Raw genomic sequence first — 26,742 nt, 5'->3', positions numbered from 1 at the left:
GGCTGGGGCCTGGCCACTAGCATTACCACGTGTCTGGATTTTCCCCAGACGTGCCCTCTTTTTGAGCACTCTGATCTCTGTCCAGGTGGGGTTTTTTTTTTTTTTTAATCTGAACAAATGTCCAGGATTTTGCTTTGCTCCGCTGGTAGGAGAAGGGGGAGGGCAATCAGAGGCAGCAGGAAGCAGACATCTACCTGCAGCTGTGGAGGTACGTACGGAGACCCACGTGGCGCTCCATGCTGCCTCTGATCGCTCTCCCCTTGCTCCCACCAGTGCAGCAAAGCAAAATCCTGGACATTTGGTCAGGGCACAGGGGGTGAAGGCTGGGGCCGTGACAAGGCAGGGGAGGCAGGGGGTTGCCTGCCCATCCAGCATGGGAAAAAGGGGGGGGGAGGGGGGGGCTCTCTGAAGGCAATAGGGAATTCTGTGGCTGGGCCAGTGCCTGAGCTCACAGGGGCTGAACAACCAGGAGATGCTGCCTGGGGGTGGGACACGTGGCCAGGCTGCCTGGCATGGCAATCCCAAACCAAGGGGCGGGGTACCACAAGCCTCCACTCCTCTTCCCTCCAGCCGGGACTGGGGCCAGACACACTCTACCACCACCTGCAAGAACTGGATCCACCACGCTCTGGGCTGGTCTGGACAGGGACAGCTAGGGCTGCTCTGACAGTACTGGGGTCTGTGGGTCAGGAGTGAGGGACACCAGCAGGACTGGCAGGATGGGCTGTGGATTGGGAGTGAGGGGCACCGGCAGCAGCAAGGGTCTGCAGGTCAGGAGTGAGGGGCACCATCATGGCCCAGGGTACTGAGGTTTGGGAGCGAGAGAGAGCAGCAGGGCTGGGTGGGGAGGGGGCTGTGGCTTGGCAGTGAGGGGCAACAGACTGGGCAAGAGCAGGGCACCAGCATGTCACTGCCCTGCCCAACACCATCATATTTCCCCCACTCCCTCCCCCACGACAGGTTTCTTTTTTTGGAATTGGAAATATGGTAACCCAATGCAACCCACTCGACCAGGGAGGGGGGAAAAGCCTTAGAGCTTCAATCCAATCCTTTTGGCAGTGGGAGGCGTGCTCTAGTGCCTCCAGGCTTCTGGCCTGACCCACTGCAGGCATGTGGCTGCATTCCCTGAATCAATATTAAATGTCTGTTCACTTGCTTCTCGGTTTAATCTGTGCAGTTTAGACTAACGTGCAAAGACTGAATAGATTCAACTTCTGGTTTTTTGATCGTCTACACATAGCTTTTTAGACTACCATATGCTGCATAAAAGAGGGCTTGTTAGTGAAGCTGTACACAGATTTGTCCTGAACAGCCCATCTGATACTGGCTGTTCTTGCGCTCTTTTTCAAGGCTCTCCTTTGTTGTTCACCCTGCCTCAGAAACACTACTAAACTTATTATATCCGATTTGGACCCACTTCTGCTAAATCCAGCTGGCAAACTATCCCGAATCTTAATGCTGAATTTAACAACTGAGCTTAGGATCTTTATCTTCCAGCTGTTCTAGACCCTGACACTGCTAATATGGAACAGTTAATGGCTGCTGTCAGATGTAGACCCTGCTCAAAACACCTGCTACATTGTTTTAGCCTGACCAGGGCTCACAGCCAAAAAAGAGAAACTGGTAAACTACACAGCCTTTAAAATTAACTTTGTAACAACTCTAAGAGGCAGCAGTCTAAAAAAGCAGGCCAAATTATGGCAGCATTCCAAAATGCCAAGTGAGTGGCAAAAAAAACTTATTTCATCCATTTATGAATTCATTTTTACCAAATTAGATCTGCAAAGATCTTATGCAGTACAGTACACTTAATACTTGTTAAAAAACTAAAATAGGTACAGCTCAGTTTCCACTAAGAAGTCACAGATCTCTCCAATGTTACTTGATCAGTACCTTATAAAAACAATACACTCTCCTGAACAGTAGAAATTTTAAAAAGGCAGAGGAGTTTAAAAAGGGTTCTCTCAATTTTCACAAAGTCATGTCTAATTTAGGATTTTTCCACAAGTAAAGTTCCTTATTACAACTTCCACCTCCAACATAAGCATTGCTCAATAGCACAAGTGAAAAAATGAATAGAGAAGATTTGACTATAGTACTGATATCACTTGCAGTAGCTGAAACGCAAAATGTCAACATATCAAAATAATAATTCAAAGCTGAATTGAATTTCAAAATACCATAAAGATCAAGGCCATATAAACAGCAGTATCTGCATCTATCAACACATTTCTTTGAAATCTATTCAACTGAGATTTATCCAAACTGAGTATCTGACTTCAAAATTTCAGCTACACTTTACCCAGCATGCATGCTAGTGTGCCATGTGAAGAAGTCTTGCCTGGAATGTGCGCTTCGGAGTGGATGGCGAGGAAGGGGCTGGAGCTGTGCTGCCACAACAAAAGATCAGGCATCTTGCATCTGCTGTGCTGTCCACCCAGAGGTGTGCTTGCACCTGCCACTGTGAATGAGCCAGGCCAGGGCTCCACAGACCTCAGTGCAGCTGCTTGCAGCCTCCCTGCCACCTGTTGCAAGCAGCCTGTGCTCCATGGCAGGCAGCAGGGGCCTTCCCAGACCTCAGGCCAGCTGTGGCAGGCAGCTGGGAAACAAAGCCATTGCACTGAGGTCTGTGGAGCACCAGCTCAACTCATTACTGGCAGGAGCGCACACATGCCTTGGGGAATGTTTTGCCACAACAAGGATTGGGCCCTTCGCAACTCCCCAGCCATCCACCCATGGCACACCAGCATCTTAAAAGTCAAGGTTGGAGTGTTTTTAGCACTCTACCCAAAAACATTGCTGACCCCTGACCTAGAAGATCTCAGTCTAAAACACCTGTATGTTGAATGTCTGATCTGATTCTAATATAATAGAAGCCTTAGCATGTCTGACTGCCTAACACTTCATTTGCACTCTGATTTGCCTGCCGAGACAACCATCACAGTGCTGACTGAAACAACAGAGTGCTCTGCACAGACAGACAGACACAGTGGAGTGCTGCCGCGATGGCAGAGACTGAGGTGCCAGAGCAGGGGGGCAAGGCCAGACAGTAGGGATGGAGAGGTAAGAGCAGGGGGTGGAGCAAGGCCAGCAGTGTTGGCCTCACTCCCTCCTCCGGCAGCAGTGGTGCAGTGCTGGCCTTGCTGCCACACCCAAGGGGTGGACACACCCCTTCAGTGGACAGGCAGGAGCGGGGGATGCAGGGGGCCCCCACTGGGAGCAGCACTGCAGATCTAATTTGAAGATGCTTAAATATTCTGAAATAAAAAAAAAAAAGCTGTGGTGCAAGCAGGAGTACCCCTAACTTAGATGCACAGCAAATGCACTTGTTTCTAAAAATAAAAATGCAGAGAATGCAACTGACTTCTGTGGGATAAAAAAAAAAAAAAAAATGAAAAAAGTCACAATTTTGGTACAGTCAAACATTATCCCTATTCAGATTACATGAGAAAATAGGAAAAAAATGTTTTGATATTTAATAGGCAGGCTGTTAAATTTAAGAGGAGAGAAGAAATGAAAGGGAAGAGAGGAGGAGAGAAGGTCATGAAAAATTGTAAGTAGTGTTACACCACATTGTTCAAGTTGTAAGTTGAATCTACAATCATAAACTGACCCCACATTTTCAGGGTCACAATTTTAGGACAAAGTATGCTTCCCCCCACAACCAAATACAAGTCAATAAGTACAAATAAAAAGTATTTGAACTGTTACTGTTCTTGCAAAGTCCCGTGGATTTTAGGTGAAGCAAATAACCACTGTAAAGACCCAAAAGGGTTAAATCCATTAGAAATTATTACCTATTACACTTTTGGCAAATGAAGCTCTCTTCAGGGTTGCCAGACCTAAATCTCCAATTTTCACAGATCCAGTTGGTCCAGTAATAAAAATATTGTCACATTTTAAGTCTCTGTGAATGATGGGTGGAGTTCTTGTGTGCAAGAAAAGTAGACCTTTGAGAATCTGCCGGCACCAGCTACGAAGAACTTTTGGTTTCATCACTTTAAATCTCTTCAGATACCTGCAGCACAAGCACCCAAAGCAGGGAACAAAGAAAAGAAGAGCACTGGTAAAAACTATAATGTTTTCAACTGTAATCTCATTATGAGTAAGGCTCAACCTGGCTACCAGAGACAGCACCATGCAGGGGGGTGGGAAGAGACTTTGTTGAAGGAGGAGTTACATTTTTTGGTGGTGTGGGGATAATATGCTTTTTGGAGCAACTCCCACCATCAGTACAGAAGTTTATGAAAGTTTAACACTGAAGCAATTCAGTGTTAGTACAGAGGTCTCAGTTATGCTGTGGATGCTTTATGTATTAATACAAAATAGAAGTCTTAAATTCTGATTAAGGCTTTTCATCTCTCACCTGCATTTTTGCCATTAATCTAACCCAATCATTGTTAGGGTGGATGTGGAGCTGATGTTTAGGAAAGAGCAAATGCAGTCGCAGGTTTTGAAGAGTAGCACACTGGAGATACGGAATGATCTCTATTACTCCTACTGGGGATGAAGATCTGTTCCAGTATTTGTGCTAACTGTATTATAGCAACCTGAACAAGAGTGTCAGCACCACAGGCTATTAATGTTTGGGAGATTACATGAAGCTGCTCTAGCTTCAAAATCTGATTTCCCAGATTTCAAAGCTAGTTCATTGCAGTTTTGCAATGAACAACAGCCCAACCAAACAACCTAGTCTAAAAAGCTTAGTTTGTCACATGCCAAAGATAAAAGGACAACACTGATAATCGTTACATAACTGATGAGAGGAGGGAAGAGGAGTGAAGTTATGCTTTGCAATTAATGAAACACCAGGAGAGATGACAGAAGGCAGAGGAAAGTTCCATTTTATCTTGAGATGCCTTTTTCAGAGTTGGAAACTAGGATTTTTCTAAAAATTTCTGCAGCTATTCTTAGGCTTCTTATCAGAAGCTCACTACTTACGTTTTCAGTGTGCCAGAGGTCATCAATTCAGTAACCAGCACAATACATCTCTTTCCTTTTACACAGGATTCCCAGAAGTCATAAAATCTAACAATGTTTGGATGCTGAAGACCTTTCAACATTTCTGCTTCCTCTTTAAATCTCTGTCTCTCTACTTTTGTCAATTTTCTGTCCTATAATCCAAAAGAAACATGATTAGTACTGAATTAGGGAGGAAACATTATTAACAACCTATCATTCTAGTACTATGGTTTTCGGTGTTCTAGATTTTTTTTTTTTATCCTCTTGTGAAACACCCCAACTCTAATTTATGTAAGAGATGAGTAATGTAGATGAACAAAGACAAACTTCATTTCTAGTTCTCCTCATCATAAAATTGTTTGCCTCGGTCCCTGAACTGAGCAGAAAGACAGGGTTGATTTGCATCAAATACATGCCTATGCTATGCTATACAAGAGCCTCTAATTTCCATTTACACCCAAGGTATTACTAAAATGGTTCAGGGTAAACTGGAATATGTCTCAGTGCAATGAACATACAATTACTAATTCACTGGTTCGAAGACAAATCTGTTTTTGGTCACAGCCATACAGCTAACAAGAAGGACCAGATTAATAATGCAGGGCCTGCTTTTCATACATCCTTAATAGTCACCACTAACTGGTTTCATTTATAGTCATGAATGCACAGCACTTCAAGAGATTAGGCCCATAATCTACATGTAACCGACTAAAGGGAAAAGCTCCCTTAGGTAACCAGGTGGGGCTTCACAGCTTTTACCATTTCCAAAAGGTCAAACTAGACTATCCAGCTTCAAGAAAGAATACATGAACTTCTGATCATTCACAATTCTGTCTCATTTTCTAAGTTTTTTCTTAATTTTTTTACCCTGAATGGATCTAAAAATTAATCTTATCCCATGTTTCTTCCTTCTGATATATAAAAGCAGTGTAAAATATATTTCTTGCCTGCTTTTTAAATTAGAAATATTAGGATCATCATCTTTTCCCAGTTTTTCTGAAGAACCTTTGAGAATTTTTGAAGGTTTATGGACACCTTCTTAGGTGTATGAGAGTCAGTGGGCTTCTGCTCTTCCCTCCAGCCAGCCATTCAACAAGAATGGCTGCCAGGCCATTCTATCCAGCCCGTGGGAACCCTTAAAAACATTAATTTAGAAAATTAATACTGATCTGCCCCTGGCTGTCTGTCATACAGCCCTTGATGGCTTGCCAAACTTCAGTAAGTGGCTCTCCGCCTAAAATAATTGCCCGCCCCTGGTCTAACAGGTCTTACATACAAAACTTAAAAACTAGCAAATCACTAAAAAGCTTAGTTTAAAAAAAAAAAAAAAAGTCAGATTCATGATGCATTCATTTTTAAAACTTAGGCATTTAGCATTTCTGAGCCACCTTTGAGATAAGTGAATGCTATTCTGTGTTTAAGTGAATTAAAGTGTCATTTTGCTTCTTTTTTTCCCTCCTTACTGAGACTCTAGATGGGTAATGCCATTGTCATTTTGGTATAGTCTAGCCTCCTCCATACTGCAAAGAATTTAATATGGTAATGAGACTTTATAGGGCTGGAAACAAGTTGGCTTCATGTTGGCAGAGATATTACAAAAGGAAAATCCAAGCTGAAACCCACTACGTTTTTTGGCTGGTCTTCAAGTAAAGGAAATTATTTCTTAAATGGGGGAGGGAGGGGCCGGGAAGGCTGCATTTTGATGGTTCCAAAAGATGTGTATATGCCCGTTCCATAGCTGAGCAGTAGTTTTTAGTTTTCTGTACATTTTCTGCAGCAAGCATCAATGTTATCACTCATGCTAAGGTTGCCCAGGGCAACAGCAACACTTTTCTCTATCATAGCATCTGCTTGCCTTGTGGGGGGCAGACTCTTATTATGAGGTAAGGCTTTCAGCAACACACTCACAGCTCTTGTACTGCTGACAGGTGGACAGCAACAATATTAACAACAGCCAATTATGAGGCATCACTGCGGCTGCTCCAAACTACATACTTTCATAAAAGTTAAAAAAAATGCAGCTTGGGTGAGTAAGCACTGAAGAGTCTAACAACTGCTTTCAACCCCATCAGTTTGTCCCCAACTGGTGAGCTTCCTTTTAATTTAAATCCTGTAGAGTAAATCAGATGCATGCCTATTAAAGAAGAAAGAAAACAATTCCCTATGTGAGACAAAAGATCATATTGGGGGTTAGGGGAGGAGTGGGAAGAAGATAACTACAATGCTTGCAATTTTACAGAATCTTCCTCCCCTGGAAAAAAAAAAAAAAAAAATTCAGGGCCCCCAGATCCAAACTTCTGCATTTCTGAGCATCATGAGATATTATCCACCCTTAGATTCTGATTGAACATACAACAAACATATGGTCACATTCTGTGAGGCTGCAAATTGTGTGTACACAAGTAAGTTAGGGCTGAAGATTAAAATAGTTTGAGTAGGACAAGAAAATAAGTGACTTCATCTTCCTCCCCTCCAAATCTTCTCCACATTCCATGCACACATTTTTTGCATTTATGCAGCATTGTTTTAAATGTAAACTTCCCTACTGCTAAAAGTTCAGTGCTATACTTAGGAGAGCTGGGCCATCACCAGCACTTGGGAGGGAAGTGCATGAACAAGAAAGAATGTTCCAGTTCTGGGTAGTTACACAACACATACTTAAAAAGCTTTAAACTTGTATTGAGGTGTTTCCAATGTAAAGTCTTTATAAGAGTTTATAATCAAGCTTTTTAAATTCCATCCAGCTGAATCCGATACACAGGCTGTTGGTCAAAGCTTAAGAGGGCTTAAAAATTAAGCTGTTTTCTACTGTGGGCAGGAAGAAAAAACAAACAAACAAAAACAAAAAAACCCTCTGGCTGTGGTTTTAACTACACAATTCACTTAAAGTTTACTTGGAAAAATCTTCATTAAGGTTGTAAATTCTTATTCCCAGACTATAAAAAAAAAACCCATGCAAGACCAATCTTTAAACTAAAGGTACTGTTTCAAGCTTACAAAATATCAGCTTAGGGACTTGTCTTTTAAAATTCCAATGCCCTATGTCAGGTGGCCAGGAAACTCTAGACTGAAATGACATGAATCAAGACATTTGGAAATAAGGAATTGTAGAGTTAAAAAAATCGTGTAATAATATACCCAAATCGAGAGAAAACAAAAATGTTAGTGCACAGCAAGTTGGCCAAGCCAAAATTATCCAAAGAGTCAGTGGCAGGTAATCTATTCCTCATATTTCATACTATAGAATATGCCCTCCCAGACTGTAATCTTTCTGTGAGGGGAACCCATCATCCAGCATACTCCTCAAAGCCATAGGCAGACTAAGCAGATGGGCAAGCCATGGGGTGGCTACAGAGTAATTCTGCAAAGGCAACTACAGAAAACTGCTTCTTTCGGGGACTGACAGATGTATAGGCCTCCGCTTTAACTCATGGCACGTCACAAAAAGTGCCATGAGTTAGAGGACCCCCCTACCTTGCAGCAGATGTTCACCTGTTGGATGGGGGGGTAGGGGGAGAGGGAGAATAGAACCTGCCTGCAGGTGAGCAGCCAGCTGAGGAGCTCCCCCCCCCCGCCCAGTGCTGGGGGCTGTCAGCAAGAAGGGAGGAGGAAGGGGCAAGCCAGCACCAGCAAGGTGCTGGCTAGGGTTTGCCTGGCCTGAGCTGGGCTGGAGGGGGAGGTTGGGGGTGGGGGACACAAAGCAGTGGGGGGTTCCACCCACCCACTCTCCAGCTCAAGCCAGGCAAACCCCAGCTGGCAACTCACTGCTGCTGGCTTTCCCCTCCCCTTCCCTTCCTGCTGACAGCCCCAATTGCATGACAAAATTAGTCCTAGAGAACACAAGTTCCTTAAGGCATTCTAAGTAGAGCGCCTTCATTTGACGCATCAGATAAAGGTGCGATTTTTTTTTGTGTGATTGGATACTTTAAAAGCACTTTACAGCCATGTACACGTGTCACGGCACAACTGTAGAGTACTTTCAGGGGGGCCAATCATGTGAAAAATGTAACTTCTGTCTGTGCCCTTTAAAAGGTACAAGTTTGAACTAGTTATTGTCATATATAGAGGCTCATGTTACATCATACTGATCAACAAAAAACAGACACTAAAAAGCCTCTAACAAGCTACTCAACTATGCTAGATTTCTGAGTGGCACCCACAACCTGAGCAGGACTTTTCAAGTATCCCTTTATCTGCATCAAAGTAAGTGTCTCAACCTACCATTCCTCTAAACATGCAAAATGCCACAAATGGACTGCATGGCTACCCTATGCAGCCATTCTTCTTGTTGTACAATATGTACACCAATTCAGTTAAAGGGCCCCTGTGTAATAACTAGGGAGGAAACTGGCTCTCCCACAATTTATTTCCCCTTTCCTCATTTTACTTGAATTCCTTCTCCTTAGCTCTTTCACACCAACCACCATAATACAGGCAGTCCCTCAGACTTATGACAATTGGTTCCTGAAAACTGCGTCTTAAGTCAAAACATTGCAACTCGGAACCGATTTTCCCCATAGGAAACAGTGGTGTAAATGGGGAGATGGTTCCTGAACCAAGGCCCAATACCCTATTTTCACCAAAAATACTCATCTATAATTGATCGAGTACAAAATTCTGGGGTAATATAGCTACGTTAATGTATTTATATTGTAAATAGCACTCATATTGATTGGGAAGGACTTCTTTGAGCTGACTTTGCTGGACTTTTTGAAGGACTCTTGGTTGGATTTTTTGAAGGGTTCTTGGCTGGAGTCTTCTCAGGAATCTTGGCTGCAGGTTTTTCTGAAGTCTTGTCTGCTTTCTTAAAGAAAAAGTGTCCAAAGAATTTTGGACAGATGTTCTCCAGGGAGACGGGCAATGCAGCAAACTTATTAGCTGATGCGACATCAAGTTAGGTCAAGCATTGTAAAGTCGAAACTGATGTCAGAAGGTTGAAACAGTGGCAATTTATATGTGTTGTAAGTGCAAAACATTGCAACTCAGAAACACTAAGTTGAGAACTGCCTGTACTACACCACCACACTGAAGAGGGCCAGCACTATCGTGACATACGCAACTCATCTGCCATTTTTAGAAACAAAACAGAAGTGACATCCTTAGCTGACAACTCACAATGTCTTCTTTTTTACTGCTTTACTCTACAGACCTGTGCTGGGCATATCCCTATGACACAAAACTAAAAAAAAAAAACCCTGAAAATGTTTTCAGTTTGAACAGGGAGATATTAATATTATTTTTCTAATGACTCTTAACTTTATTTCCTTATAAAGGTGACCAATTTCTTGGCCCATTCCTTGTTTAAATCTCACTTTACTAGGATACAGTGTAGCTCCTACATCCGAGTTTGTAATTTCATCTAAAATAACTGAAAGCCTCTCAAGACTATTTCAAAGCACCAAGGTTTGTAGAATAAACTTCAACCCTCAGAAGTTCAATCTATTGCATACAGCAAGACTTAGTTCAGTGTTTCCAGGCAAACCGAATTTAAACAGAACCTATAAAGCATGACAAAGTAAGACAGCTGCTTAGTTTTCAAAATGGAAATGATAAATTTAGCTTGCTTCTTTTCCTCCCTAATTTATAAAGAATGTTGTGAAGAGAAGATGTTCTCCCATCTTCACTAGCAGACTGTTTTACATGGATTCAGAGTAGGACTTGTTTACAACGGATGGGACTCTCAGAATCATACCGAGAGCAGATAATAAGACAAAGTATTAGGTCCTTCAGATGACAGCAAGGTAAGAGTACCACTGTTTTACAAGGTTTTATAATTCTGCATTTATATTTACAAGCTTGTTTTAGGTCTAACCTGGCTCTAAAAGTGTAGCTGCTAATTGCACTGAGAATGCGAAGAACAACACACAAGTAATCTAATTATTTTAGCAGCCAAATGAAAAATTCTATTAGAACGATTTAAAAACTGTTTACAAGTGCTGTCACAATGATCCATAGCTAGCTTTTCTTTCCCATGTTCTACACTTATCCTTTTCATTATTTCTCTACTTTGCTGCTACTAAGAATTCCTGAAGTGCCAGCAGAGTAATAAGCCAAGCATGCATTCGTAAGCTATTAGAACATCTGAGACATACTGCCTTCCAGAGGTATACACAAAGAACCTACACAACCCAACATAGTTTACTGCTTTTCAGATATGGTTCCCAATTTGAGATCCTCCTCCCACTAGAAAAAAAAAAAAAAAAGAGAAAAGAAAAATGAAAGTTGTATTTTTCCCCCTATGAAAGATTGTGCCTAAGAGGTAAATAATAATAATAAAAAAAATAGTAGGGAAAGGATTCAAATGTGTAACAATGTAAATAAAAAGGGGGACAATCATAAATCCTCTCTTTTCATCTAATGTCCAAAGCCTGTTTTTTTCCCTTTTCTTTTAATTCCAAATAGTGCCAATGCCAGGTTCATATTCAGGGCTGGTTATAAGACAGCAAGCCACTGATAACCATCTAAAAATGTTTGACAAAATGTCCTAATTACTGTTTCGTCTCATGCTACCCTTTCTAGTGTGTTCATTCAGATCAAGTTATCAAGGACTTTGTATTAGGAAACAAAATTAAATTAACTCTTATTTGTAAAGCAGATTTCTACAAATAAAAGTCACTGAGCTGGAAACACACAGGTTCTCATTCATTTGCTTCCCAAACCATCATTTAGCTAATCTAATAATTTTCATACCAATTAGGGCTTCTTTCCCACCCCCCCCCCCCCAAGCATAACATTCACTTTCACTAAGGGTCCACCATGATGAACACCAGCTCTGAGTGGACTTAGCAGCAAAAATATACTAACGAAAATAGAAGACAGCATGGGCTTTACAAATTAGGCTTCTGATAATGACAGCCAAATTAACAGCACAGACCTGTTGCATTAGTCATCTCCTCCAGTCTGGAACACATGGGCTCTAAATTCCTGTAAGCCAGACAAAGAAGACAATGACTTACCCCAAGTCTCTGGGAGACTACTAAAGAAAGACTAACCACTGGTGAAACTGAGTTCCTATCTCTAGCCATGGATCTTCCGGGAAAATGAAGAGTGTGGTGGCAATCAGTAATACCAAAGATCACAATACACTGTGTAAAGTATAAGCATTGTCTACTTTTCATAGAGGAAGAGACCAGGCTACAGAATTTAAGTAACTTGTTCAGTTATTGCCAGTCCTTGCCATATTTGGATATGGAACTGCAGCTCTCCATGCTCTATCTACTAAAGAATAGAGAAAAACAAGATATTGAAATAAATTTGACTGGAAAAAATATAGTACTGTAATGCAATATAATCTTCTGCATAATTATCTGTATGTCCATTTAATTTATACATGATATGATCTTTTTTTTTTTAAATGTTTGAAACACAGGTAGATGTGCGCCTTCTATTGTTTCTTCCATTGTTGCAATGAAATTGTAGTAGTCGTCAGCAAAATGCATTTTGAGGGGCCTTTTAATAAGAACAGTTCTTTTGACCATTTTAAGCATGAGTAAATTTCCAAATACACTCAGTTTTGCTAGTGACTAAACTCGAACTGTGATGCAGACATGGTTATTTCGACAACTGCAAAGTTAGCATTTTTCTAATCATTCTTCTTATCCCTGGATATAACAAAGAAGCATCTAGAAGACTTGCAAAGTGCTTATGCCTACTCACACCTACAAGCTACCCCTAGGCCAAAGAGATACTGCATACAGCTGGAAACTGAGCTCTGGCCTTCCTTCAAACTGATTTTTAATATTTCAGTACAATTCCTAGATTTTATCAACTATGACTTTCTATTCCTATCCGAGGAGACATGCAAGTAACCTTCACCCATTGTACCAATAAGATAACAGCGGTTACACAGGGAACTTCAGAGAGGACTGGGAAACGAGTTCAGGTATCTAAACACTTACACACAACTTCATACTGCCTCATAGTATGAGCATGCCAAGTCTGTATGGTTGGCAATCCTTGCTGGTTAAATACAGACATTTGGGGAGCACTAGGGGTAAGTTAAATTGGTTCAAAGTGGCTGCCCAATATCAGGTAAGTCAAGATGGGAGGGCTAGTGGAGAGGCTGGGGGTCCAGGGGGCTGGGTGCAAACCATGAGGGGTGGGGAGGCAAGCAGGCATGACGCACAGGGTTTTGCTTGGGTCTGGGAGCATCTGACAAGATCAGGGGGGCTCATGGGGTCCATGGGAGAGCTTGTGGAGGGATCAGGGGCTACTTTTGCCCCCTGATCCCCTCAGTGAACCTCCATCTGTTCCACCCCTTCCCCCATCAGGACTTGCTTGCTAGGCTCTGGCAGCAGCCAATGCTGATAAAAGTGGCCGCACCCAAAACAGCTTGTAGGATGAGGGTTGAGGAGGCTGGCTGATTGGAGGGAAGGGAGCAAGAGGCCAAGGGGCAAAAAAGGCTAGTGATGAAGGAGGAAGGGGTGGGGAGGATTGTGAAAAGAACAGCCCCAGGGCTGGGGCCAGTGGCTGGTTTTCCCCAGCCCAGGGGCTGCTCAGGGAAAAAGTGTACTAAAGTTTCATGCACTGGTTTGACAAAAATCAAGTAAGTCTGATATCACATAGATCCAGGTTTCTTTAAAATTGGATTCTACAAATTTCTAAACCAGTTTGTGTGCATGGAACTTCTGTACAGTTAGATGCACGTTTAGACTGATGGCTGGTTACTGAGACCAGGCCTGTAACTGTAAGGTCATTATAGAGGTGAATTAAAGTTTAAAAATCGGGCAGCCATTTTGGATCTGATTTAACCTCCCCAAATGTCTGACAGTCTGCTCCCAAATCCCAGAATGAAACTCAATCCTCCCAGGTAACCACTATTGCAAATCTCTCTCTCAATTTTTTGTGTAATCTATTAGCAAAATATCTGTCACTTCATCAGAAGGTTAGGTCAGTTCAGACAGAGAAAAAAATACAACCTACTGTACTTCTGCTATTTGCTACCTGAAGCAAAGTGAAAAATTTAAGCACATCTCCCACATGAAGTCCTAATATTTTTAATACAGGTATGGCTTATATTTGGGGAGGATTTGGGGGGGGGGGGGGAAGGGAAGGGGGGGGGAGAAAGAAAAGTTTAACAAAAGAAATTAAAACAAAAATCCCCTGGTGTTGGGATGGGGAACACTAGCACACCTGCCCTGGAAAGGCTGGAACATTCCCTGTACTTTCTAGTGATTTTATTCTGTCTAAAGACTTTAGGAACTGGGTCCTTCCTATTCTTCCAGGGAATAATAGCTTCACTAAAACAACAGGGGAAAGCATCTCTTCTTTAAGTTAAAACTTTTGAAGTTCATAACTAATGAAGATGTATCTGCAGACATGCATCCACCTTCTGCACTAATTATTTAACAATAAATAACACATATATTGTTACATAATCTGGCCTCCGTCAGTCCCTCCATAACAAAACTATTTTGCTGGTTCTTCTCCAGTAAGTGGATATAGATATTACAGTTTCAAGTTCAATAATTGATAGTACTAAACTTTTTTTTCTTTTTTGTCGGAAATGTATGATTGCTTTACTTGAAATCCAAAACTTAAGTTACAATTAAGCAGTATCACATTTTACAGGGAGAAAAGAAATTAAATACTGCACCCCCTGAAGACTTCAGTCAGAAGCTATGCTGTGAAAAAACACCAGTTGCTTGCTACCACTGCTTTTTGCATTTTGTACAAAGCATGGTTTTCTTCACTAACAGCTCCACTCCTCCAAGTAAGATCTCAAAGATTTTCACCCCTGCCCCACCCCCATGACAACTTGGAGCAGGACCAGACCCAGTATTGGGGCAACTTGGATTAAAGCTCTAGAAATATGCTGTATGCGGTGATAACTTCAGGTGCTAGGCTTATGTCTCTTATTTCAGTGACAACATAATTTAATGTATACATTTTAATGTAATTCAGAATCTTTATTTTCTCACCAAGCATCTTTAATTATCAGCATATCCATCATCCAAAACAATCCTGAAGCAAAAAAAATCTCCATTCTATAAAATAAATTAAAAAATAAAAATAAAAAACCCCCCAAAAACACCCACCTTTCTTCATCCAGTCTTGCAAGTCAAGAAAAAACAAACAGACCTCACTGAATATGCCAGCTTTCAATCAAAATGTCTGCTAGTAAAAACTGTCATTCATTGGGAAGATATTTTGTCACGAAGACTGAACTGCTCTTCATTAGCTATAGTGCTGCCATACATACTAGTCCCTTCTATTAAAAACAAGGTGTTGTGCAAATACACAAGAGGCAGCCCCTGTCCTCAGTCTGGTAGGCAAGACTTAAAAGTAGTATAATCCCTATTTTACAGCTGGTATTAAATTTACCCCCTGAATACAGAGATTTCTGAAAGGTCCGGCCATTAAACCTAGAGCTGCTATGACTTATTTTTGTTTAAAGCACTTAAATTAAATAATTAATCAATCTTCCTTACTAAACTAGGCAGTTTAGTCCCTGCCCTACTTGTGTTTTGTTTACACATGTATTAATCATGAATGACATTCTCTCTAGGGCTTTGGATACGTCAATGGAGATCTTCAAACCTGACCTATCAACTTCTTTTAAAGACATTTATCAAAAAAATCAGGCAAAAACTCCCATCCTCACTGAGAAGTAAAAACAAAAATCTTCAACCTGGCCTTTAATTTTGCGCCAAAAGCACAAACATCATGAAAATCAACTACCATAAGCTATGTGGTTTGAGAGGATAATAAATGTTCCATTTCAACTCATTTTTTCATGTTTTACAACCTTTTGATTATCACATGCTCTAGCAACTGACACCTTCAGAATGCTCTCAAAATTACTACTTATATACTTATGAATATGCCTTAAATATGTATATTCCACAATTCCCCCCAACAAGGATGCCTCTTGCACATCATGTTAAAAGCAGTCTCTTGACTATCCAGGGTAGTATAATGCTTGAAAAACTTAAACACACAGGCAAAGGATAGTTTAATTCAGGACAGTGAACAGAACATTAAGGTCCTTATAATTATACCTTAAGCTAGAACTCCACTGTTTAGGTTACCTAATGCTCTCCGTTACAAAAGAGTATGACTGTTCTTTGATCATTTTCCACACTTCCAGTTTACAGCAGGCCTTGGAAATTCAGAAGTAAGAAAGCCCTAGGCCACAGAAATACCTTTCCTTCATTCTACTCAAGTTTCCCTGAGCTATAAAAATCTCACGTGCATTTGATAGGAAGTTGGAAGCCTGCCAAAAAATATGAAGCCAGACTTGCACCAAAACAGCACACCAGATATTGGGAACACCTGAGAATGGACAAAGAAGCTATACTGTCCACAGGGTGGAGAGTGGATTAACAGAAGGAGAGCCAGGCTTCCTTCCAATCTCCTAGGACCAAATCATGGCCACAGCTGTGAATCCCAAGGTCTAGGACACTGCCTGTCATGGAGTGGAACACCAGGCTGCGATACCCTCTGACCGTCCTTGGATCCAAGACATGCAGTCAATAGCTCATGCGCCCCTTGGGATGGAAAACCAACAACTACTTTTGTTGCTGACATGGTAGAGCTGCAAGCTGCAGTGCTGAAGGTTCAGGATTAAGCTTCTGCTGTCAATGTTTAATTGCAAGGTTGTTACAGTTATGCCTACTATAATTTGTTGCTACTTTATTTTTTTGAAAGGGGACATGAGACATTTAAAAGAGATCTATTAGGAAAAGCTTATTTGGGTTATACAGTTAAGGATTTTAAAGTTAAGCGACATATTCAAAGATGTCCTTGCAACTTTAATCCTGCTCTCTGGTACATGCTAATTATAAATGTAGCCTTTACTTGCATGATCATATAAGATTCCCCCCACCCCACCCCGCCAACCACCGTCTCTCTCAATGCACAGGACAGACCTCAGAGTAGAGAATAACTAATTACAGAAGTCATTTCTTACTACATTTGGCATTTCATTTTTGAGCACCTAACTCCACAAATCAAGTAGCTTTTTATAGTAGAGGTGTACCAATAAAGATTTTTTTTGACCAATACCGACAGCCAATTATTAACCAGCCATATCAGCCAATATCAATCCAATAGCCAAAATGCAGCCCGGTAGCTTGGAGAGCAGTGTCCAGCTGGTCTGTGGGGGGAAAGGGTATGGGGAAGAGGCATTGGGGGGGGTGCAGATCGAGGCCCCCACGGTGAGGGAGGGAATGGGGCAGAGGCAGCTGCTGCCCATCCAGGGTGGGGTGGGGCAGCTCCCTGCCGCTGCACACGCCCCAAGGGAGGCATGGGGGGCACGTGCCCCTTGGATGTGTGTGCAGGGCAAGGGCAGATTGCCTGCTGTGGGCTCAGGTCCAGGGGCTGCACTGGCCTCTTCCTGGCAGGAGGGCTTACAAGGCCTGCGCTTGGGGCAGGCAGGAGCAGGTAGCAGTGGCACTGGGAGGGGGGCTACACGGTGGGCTACAGCTATGCCAAAATTACCTGTAGCTCACCTCCCAGCACTGCCACCCACCCCTGCCCACTCTGAGTGCAGCCCCAGCCCAGCCCCTTTACTGGGAAGAGGCTGGCACAGCCCCTGGCCCCAAGCCTGCAGTGGGCAGCCCGCCCTTGCCCCATGCACAAATCTGGGACGCACATGCCCCCCATGCCTCTCCCAGGAGTGTGCATGGCAGCAGGGAGCCACCTTCCCTCCCTGCCACACTATGCCCTTGGATAAGCTGCCCACAGCTCCATCTTGCACCCCACCCCAGCCCTATTCCCTCCCTCACCATGGGGGGCCTCGATCTCCAACTCCTGACTTACTAGCTGGACGCTGCACTCCAAGCTGCCAGGCTGCATTCCTGGCTGCGTGCATGCAGCAGCTGTGTACATGGCATTCATCTGTGACATTATCAGCTACACCGGCCAAAAAAACCAATTGCTAATACTGTCAATTTCCCTTTTATTGGTGCTGATCCAATATGGGCCGATATAATCGATGCACCTCTATTTCATAGCTTTTTTGGGGGGGTGAAAAAACCCATTTTGGTCAGAGAAAGAAGCACAAACTGATTAGACAAAGAAAAAGGACAAACCATTGCCTACCCCTTACAGCAAGGGTGTCAAACTCATCTGGCCCCACAGGCTGTGTACTATGTATGGATCAACTCTTGAGAGGAGGCCAGAGTGGTGCACACACTAAAGAACATAGTTGACAGCCCAGAGGTCACAAGTTTGAATCCACAGCAGAAGTGCTCATGGTGTAGCCCTGTCATGATTCCAATAAATCTGCAAATTCAGGTAAATGCCTTGTCCTAAGGACACAAGGAAGGAAAGGAGGGACTCTAGACACCCAGGGCCTGGATCCAGCCTGCAGGCCTTACTTTCAACACCTCCACCCAAATAAATCTCTTAAACTCTGAACAGCATCATAATAGATACAGCACTGGATTAAGACTCAATTTTTATTCCCAGCTCTGCCAGCAACTACACTTTATCTCCTTGTTGTTCCCATCTTATTTATGGGGAAACTGAGGAACAATACTTACCCTCTTCTAATTCATCTATGAAATTAATGCAGTGGAAAATGCTACACAAGATACATTATAAAGTCTTTTCTCTTGCAACCTGCTGGCAAGGGGAGACATCCCAAAAATGTGTATCGCTGTCTTTATATGTTTAGAAAAACACCTGACAGTAGAAACTACCATAAATAATGTGGTGAATTCCTGAACCTGAAAAACTCCAACCCTCATATATTTTTGGATTTCCACAAGATCACTATGACAACTGAGATGTCTTACCAAGGCAGCTTCAGAACACAACACGATCAAAGAGGTTAACAATTGATTAAATACCAATGCCTTCAAGAGGTCTGTATTAAACTGCTCCTTCCCAGGGACAGAGGCAAGGAAAGGCCAACAGCTTACCCTTGCCTCTAATGACCTGGGCTGTAAGCAGAGATACCAGTCCTTTCCTGTGGTGTCCTAAAGCCCACAACGAAAGAAAGTTCCTTAAACCTGACATAAGTAGACAACAGACAGGTTGAATCAGAGACAACTGCCTCATCTTCCCAAGTGCTGACTCAGAAGTGTATTCAAATCTAGGACCCTCTTATGTGAGGAAGTCTTTAAATGCTGAACATTCCTTCCAACCTGTCATTTTTAGACAACGCTCTGATAAACTGTTAAAATAAACCCTAAGGACCAAGCCTCTATCTTTTAATTGAGTATATTATTCTAATATTCTAAAGTAGTTACTAGGCTGAAACACCCCCCCCCCACCTTTTCTTTTTAATAAACTCTCCTAAAAATTGAAAACTCTCAAGCTTTGTCTCAGCTAGGACCTAACAGTTTGATGCTGGCACATCATCAGGAAGATACCTCAATTCTGAAGAATGCAATATTAGGTTGAATAAAACAACCTAAACAGATTAACTTCTTCAAAGACAATTTTTGATAAGATGCAGCACATAGTGGCCAGAAATAATTAGTTCATTATTCATACACAATGATTACTGTTAGTCTTTATACAAGGGGCAGGCAATTATTTCGGTCAGAGGGCCACTTACTAAGTTTTGGCAAGCTGTCCACGGCCACAAAGATAGCCCCACCTCTTGGCAGGTGTCCCATCCCCTGGCTGTCATCTTGGGACTGGAAGTCCCACCCCCTAACCCCTGACCTCTGCCATCAGAAGTCCATCCCCTTGCCCCCTCAGAAGTACTCCTTTCAGCAAGGGTTTGTCATCTCAGAACCAGAAAAATAGCAAATTATATTCTAAAAATCAAACATCTGCTACAGCATTAATTTCATTTCACAAAATATTTTTGTCCCCATTTACATGCGTTTGCGTAGTGCACGCAAAGGTGATTGCGCAATAGCTTAAAATGAAGTCTTACTCTTGTATGTTGGGGGGGGCATAGGGGTGTGTGTGTTTGTGGGGGTGGTTTGTAGGGGGCTGCAAGTGTTGTGGGGGTTGGGTGGCTGGGGGGGGATTTGCCCACAGCCCCCTATCACAGGCAAAGCCCACCCAGCACTCCTCCAAGCCTGGGTTCTGCACTCCTACCACTCCTGGCCCTGGGAGACCAGCACGACCCCATGTTCCCACTTGCAGCCACTTCCCCCTCCATCTGCCACTGCTGCCCTTCTCCCACTTCCCCATCCTTCTCCCCAGCTCGCTGCTCCGGCACCATGTCCCAGATGCATGGCTGAGACAGCATGACGCAGGAAGAGCTGGACCAACCTGGCTGGCACCACACAGAGACATCTGAGAATTGGAGGGGCCAAGCCGGCTCCTGCTGCATCCTGTGGTCACAGCGCTGCAGCCAGGAACCACATCGTGGTTCAGATTCATCTATGAATCTGAATTTCCCTCCAGCAATGGGAGGCAGGAACAGCCCCACGGTTCCAGGCCAGAACCCTCTGCTAGGCAGGGGCTTCCAGCTGCAGGTGGAAGGGGAGGGGCTGGGTGGGCCTTGCTTCTGCAGCCACTTGGACTTGCCAGCAGCTTCCCCTGGGTCCTACTGCCCCTGGCTGCCTGTCATCTTGGACAGGCAGCCAGGGGGAGATGAATACTAATTTTTCTAAATTTTTTAGGGGCCCTACAGGCTGGATAGAATGGTCTGTGGTACTGGATCTGGCCAGCGGGTCATATTTTGCCTGCCCCTGCTTTATACTGTGCATGCATCATATATTAGAGGACTGAATACACAGTGGAGGGGGAAAAGCCCAAATAAAAAACAATGTCTTACTTTTCCAGAGAGAGACTCCTGGCCTACAGGTATCAGCTTTCAGTAAAAGGTTAGCTCTGTGCGTTAAGTAACAAGTTCTGTATTTTGAAAAAAAACAAACAAAAAACTCCTAGAGGAGGGGGTAAGTCAGTATATGTACGTCACTGGCTTATGTACACGTTTGAGTGCTTCCTTTTTTCCCCCACCCCCTCTAACTTTTCAAAACTCAGATAATATATCTGCTTAGAGATTTTCCTATTAATAAAAGCTGATCAATATGGTTTGTTTTTTTTTAAATTGGAAAATGCCAGACACTCAAGTCGCTACGTTTTGCACAGCACAAAAGAAAAAAAAAAAAAAAAACAACAAAAAAAACCTTTCCTTAGTACAAAACAAATTACCAGCAATGGGGATCAAGCACTTCAGGCAAAGTATTTTGCCACTGCTAACAGTAACGGCTGCTCACTGTAAAGAATTTAAATCCTGTAAATAAGCTTCCTCAATTCCCCAAGATGTGACAGGTGAGTACAGTAGGTGGGTTTCATTGTACAAATAAGTCTTTGTTCAATTGTGAGGCAAATGTTACTTATACAGAAAAATGAAATAATGAAACTATAGATTAGGAAAAAAAATACCTGAAGAGATAAATGTTAAACAAAGGCCTGGACTGTAAAATGGACTGTATTCATTACTAGTAACACTGTGCTTGCTCTGAAACACCCAAGAGAGTGTTTTGGGACTTATCCTTAGAGAAATATTAAGAGACTGCTGTTGAAATTAAATGGCTAGACCCAATCCACTTCAATGCACCTAGATACTATTATCGGTTGTTTTGCTTCCATTCCCCAGACCCAATTGCTTCAGTATGGTTCCACCTCTGTCGTACCCATTCATCCTTCCCATTTTCCACCATTTGGCTTTAATCTTGCTGCTGCTAGCCAACCCAATGCTCCCATGTACAACATAATGCCTCAACATCATAAACTGCAAAGCCTTCTTGAGCACAGACAGTATCCAATCCAAGGATGCCTGAATGAGGTAAAATACAAAAAACCAAACCCCCCTCCCCCCCCCCCCAAAAAAAAAAACAAACAAAAAAACCCCCCACACACAGCAGCCACAGGCCAAGAGTTGTGTTCAAGAACAGTAAAATAAGCAATAGTAGCTTAAGAGAAAGGCTGAAGGGCTCACAGAAACAGGTATGACTTGCATTTTATAAGCATCCAAATTCTATGCAAGTGATATTTTCTGAACTAATCTGCCCGTCTCCATTTAAAACACAGATAAAACTAAGCTTTACACAAATCTCACTAAATTTTAGTCTCTGCATGAGAAACGAGTTTCACAGACACCAACTTTAGTATTTTGATCTCTTTAAATATGTAATGCTAAAATGCATCCTTGTATTTGAACTAAACATCTTTGTTTCAAAACTTTCAATAGCTTCTACTAGAACCTCAGTGCAAACTGAGTTAATGAAAGACAACAATACAGACTGAAATGTGACAAATTAAATTAAAGACTATGAGCTTAATTTAACTAACAGCTGCTAGGACCAAAAATGTCTTGCTACTTGTAGCTGGCCAAATGATAATTGCACATTCCACTCCAATGCAGACCTACTGAGAGTGATTCATATTTCCGCCACTCAAAGACACTGTCATTTTAATATTAAAGTCACCAAGGACTGAAGAGAGACCTTATTTACTTGGATCCAAGACAAGTATGAGGCAGCAGGAGGGCAGGCAGCTGCTGCAGCTCCAGTTCCAGCCCCAACCTGGGATTAGGGCTGGAGCCACAGCTGCTGACTGGTCCTTCCACTGCCTCTGGACCCCATGCATCCTACTTACCCTCCAGCTCCAGCATGCCTCCACCAGCTCCTGCCCCTTCCAGCCTGGAGTACAAAGCACATGCTTGCTCTGGCTCCAGCCTGGCCCAATGACAGCTGCCACCGCTGCTCCCAGGCTGTGCTGGGGCTGGAGGGTAAAGACAGAGGAGAGGAAGCAGGGGTTCCACAGGAAAACCATAGAATCAGAAAATTAAGGTTGGAAGGGACCTCAGGAGGTCACCTAGTAGTCCAACTGCCTTCTCAAAGCAGGATCATCCACAACTAGATCATCCCAGCCAAGGCTTTGTCAAGCCAGGCCTTAAAATCTCTCCATGGATAAAGAATCCACCACTTCTCTATGTAACCTGTTCCAGTGCTTCACCACTATCCTAGTGAGAAAGTTTTTCCTAATAGGCAACCACAACCTTTCTTGCTGCAATTTGAGACCACTGCTGCTTGTCTGGTCATTTGTCACCACTGAGAACAATCTAGCTCCATGTTCTTTGGAATCACCCAACAGGTAGTTAAATGTTGCTATCAAATCTCTCCTCAGTCTTCTCTTCTCCAGATTAAATAAACCCCAGTTCCCTCAGCCTCTCCTCAAGTCATGTGCCACAGCCCCTGAATCATTTTTGTTGCTCCCCACTGGACTCTCTCCAACTTGTCCGCATCCTTTCTATAGTGGGGGACTCTAAACTAAACCAGATGTGGCCTCACCAGTGCAGAAGAGAGTGGAAAAATTACTTCCCTCGATCTGCTGGCAACGCTCCTATTAATGCAGCCCAGTATGGTGTGTGCCCTTGCTGCCAAGAAGGCTAACTGCTGACTCATATCCATCTTATTGTCCACTGTAACCCCCAGGTCCTTTTCTGTAGAACTGATGCTTAGCTTGTTAGTCCCCAAGGTATAGTAGCACATGGGACTCTTCTGCCCTAAGTGCAGGACTTTGCACTTATCCTTGAACCTCATGAGATTTCTAATGACCCAGTCCTCCAATTTGTCTAGGTCACTGATTCCTAGCCCTACCCTCCAGTGTATCTACTATACCCCCAGCTTGGTGTCATCCACAAGTTTGCTGATGGTGCAATCTAACCCATTGCCAGATCATTAAGAAAGATATTGAACAAAACCAGCCCCAGGACCAACCCCTAGGGCACACCACTTGATACTGGCTGCCAACTAGACCTCAGGGAATTGATTACTACCCCCTGAGCCCAACAATCCAGCCAGCTTTCTATTCACCTTGAAGTTCAACCCATACTTCCTCAACTTACTTACAAGAATGCTGTGGGAGATGGTATCAAAGGCCTTGCTGAAGTCCAGGTATATCATATCCACTGCTTCCTCCACATCCACAGAGCCAGGCATTTCACCATAGAAAGCAATCAGGTTGGTCAGGCATGTCTTGCCCTTGGTGAATCCATGCTGACTATTCCTAAATCACCTTATCCTCCAAGTGCTTAGAAACCAACTCCTTGATGACCTGCTCCATGATTTTTCCAGGGATTGAGGTGAGACTGTCTGATCTGTAGGCCCCCAGATCCTTCTTCCTTTTCTTAAAAGATGGGCACTATATTTGCCCTTTTCCAAGTGTCCAATACCCATCCCCCTCCCCCGCAATTGCCATGTTTTCCAAGGTAATGGCCAGTAGCTCTGCAATCACATCAACCAACTCCCTCAGCACCCTTGGGTGTACTGCATCTGGCCCCATGAACTTATACACATCCAGCTTTTCTAAATAGTCCCTAACCTGTTCTTTTGCCACTGACAGCTGCTCACCTTCTCCCCAAACTTTGCTACCTGGTGAAGTAGTCTAGGAGTTGACCTTGCCTGTGAAGACCGAAGTAAGAAGGCATTGAGTACTTCAGTCTTTTCCTCATCTGTCACTAGGTTGCCTCCCTCATTCAGTAAGGGACCCACACTTTCCCCAACTTTCCTTTTGTTGCTAACATACTTATAGAACCCTTCTTGTTATCCTTCACATGCCTTGCTAGCTGCAACTCCAATTGCACTTTGGCCTTCCCGATTACATCCCTACATGCCCAAGCAATACTTTTATACCCCTCCCAAGTTCCTTGTTGAAGCTTCCACTTCCTGTAAGCTTCCTTTTTGTGTTTAAGCTCAAAGAGTTCTCTGCTAAGGTAAGCTCAAAAGGGGCAGACATGAAAGGTGCAGGTGTGTGGGGGGGGAGGGGGAAGGGGAATGGAAAATGAGGCAAGCAGGGCAAGGTCAGGCTGCTGCCCACCCCAATTACTGTCTCCACTACCTGCCTCCCCACCACTTCCCTGCTGCATTGGGGGGGGGGGGGGGGCACGCAGGGCAGGGAACAGGACACAAAATTTAAAAGACAATTCCCCAATAATCAGATTCTATACATGGAAAATTACAACAAATTTACAAATTTTCCCCATGTATAAAATCTAATTATTGGGGTAGGAGGCTTACTTTAAAATTCAGAGTCATATTGGCTTTGGGTAAATATTAGGGGTGTGGGAAACAGGCCATATTTTATTCTGATTTGGCCCAAAATCACAGACAGTGATTTGATTAGTTGATTCAGATGTGCCCCCAACTAAATTAATTGGAATCTAAAATCTGAAGATTCAATGCTGATTCAGAGAACTAGCGAGCTGGACACAGACACAGCTTTAAATGTTTTTTCTACATACCTCAAGGTACCAGCACGACTTGTGAATGCTGTGATGCTGGGGCAGATGGAGTGTCCCACAGAAGCACGGGGGATCCCCCTGCATGCTTGGCAGCAAATTCAGAAGTGGACCGGAAGTACTTCCAGTTCACTTCTGAGTCCACTGGGGAGTGTGCTGGGGAGCCATCCCACACCCCCCTAGCTCAGCAATTTGCCACAGGGGGACCCTGGGTGCCCTCCTAGACCCAGGAGGCACCAATCACTGAGTTGGGGGGGGAACCTTAGGGGGGCTCCCCCACATGCTCCTCAGCAGACCCAGAAGTGGACCAGAAGTGCTTCTTGTCCACTTCCAGGTCTGCTGCCGAGCTGGGGAGCCCCCCATGCTGCTGTGGGACACTTCATCCGCCCTACCATCACAATATTCACAAGCCGCCTGCTACCTAGAGACATGTAGAGAAAACATTTAAAGCTGTGTCTATGTCTGAATCAATTCGGAGGGTTTCAATCCGATTCAGAGAAATAAAAAAGTCTCCTGATTCAATTTGGATTGGAGATTTGGCCACTGAATCAGGCCAAATCAAACTAGAGCAAAGCTTCAGTCCCTGATAAATATGGTAATTGGCACAAATACTAAGGCCCATACTGTTCAGTGAGCACTAAACAAGGTTCAGGCTTCTTGTGAGGTCCTTATCCTTCTCATTATGTAAGTTAGGTCCTACTACAAGTAGTTAAAATAGACTATAACAGAAGATGCCGCTCTCAATACAGCCAAGGAGACACCCAACCCCACTGTTTTAGAACCTCCACGCATTTCTGCTACTCACATTGTTTGGCAGAATGGAGTAAGGGGAAGGAGGAGGAAAGGGTTCTAGAATATGAAACTGAGCAGATAGAATCTGCCACAGCTAGAGAATATGTAGTAGATTATTGTGGAAACTAAGCCAAGCTAAACCCATGTATTTATCTCCATTGTTCATTCAAGTTCCATCTGATCTGGAGCACAATTACTTAAAACTAGCAGCCAGCAACCTTCAGCAAGCCAGGAACTGAAACAACCCAACTTCAGGTTGATGCAGGCCAGGTGGTTTTCTTCTTCAGCAATCCCACACAGTTGAGGATGATGGTCTTTCGTGACTGTCTTCTCTGTGGGTCTGAAGACGGCTAATGAGGCCAATCTGGGATCAACGGACTCTGCCACAACTTGAATACATGTTTTTGCACAGTGGGAAGGGAAAGGGTGGGAAGAGAGAGGGAACGGGGACAGGATGGCTCCAGATTCTTGATTTGGTCTGTGATACACTGTTTCTGTTATTCCCACTTTTCTGTCTCCTGTTGTTGTGAGGTTTCAGAATACTGAGATCCTTGCAACAGATTCCTCCTTCATTTGGAGCAGTTCTGGACAAGTCTCCCGTGAGTTGATGTTGACACTGCATTTTTTTTTTCAAGTTAGCCTTAAGGATGTCTTTGCAGCACTTTCTCTGCCCTCCTCTTGAGCATACACCTTGACTGAGCTAGGAGAATAAGACTTGCTTTGCAAGTCTGGAGCAAGACATCTGGATGATGTAGCCAGCCAAACGAAGCTGATGTCAGATGATCATCACCTCGATACTAACGGTATTTGCTTGCGAGAAGACGCCA

The 26,742-nt window shown here is 43.4% G+C and overlaps 1 protein-coding gene across 11 annotated transcripts in view; it reads right to left on the bottom strand.

The window, feature by feature from the left end:
• The window catches only part of WNK2 (WNK lysine deficient protein kinase 2), a 214,405-nt gene that overhangs the window by 137,806 nt on the left and 49,857 nt on the right, over positions 1-26,742 (bottom strand). For all 11 annotated transcript variants that reach the window (XM_059715495.1, XM_019495400.2, XM_059715490.1 and 8 more), the window contains 2 exons: positions 4,942-5,114; positions 3,798-4,018 (listed from right to left, as the gene is read on the bottom strand). In XM_059715495.1, the coding sequence (XP_059571478.1) occupies positions 3,798-4,018; positions 4,942-5,114 (394 nt within the window). The remainder of the gene's footprint in view (positions 1-3,797; positions 4,019-4,941; positions 5,115-26,742) is intronic.

This window comes from Alligator mississippiensis, chromosome 12, assembly GCF_030867095.1.
Source record: "Alligator mississippiensis isolate rAllMis1 chromosome 12, rAllMis1, whole genome shotgun sequence".
Classification (NCBI taxonomy): Eukaryota; Metazoa; Chordata; order Crocodylia; family Alligatoridae; genus Alligator; species Alligator mississippiensis.
This window is presented reverse-complemented; position numbering and strand designations above follow the sequence as displayed.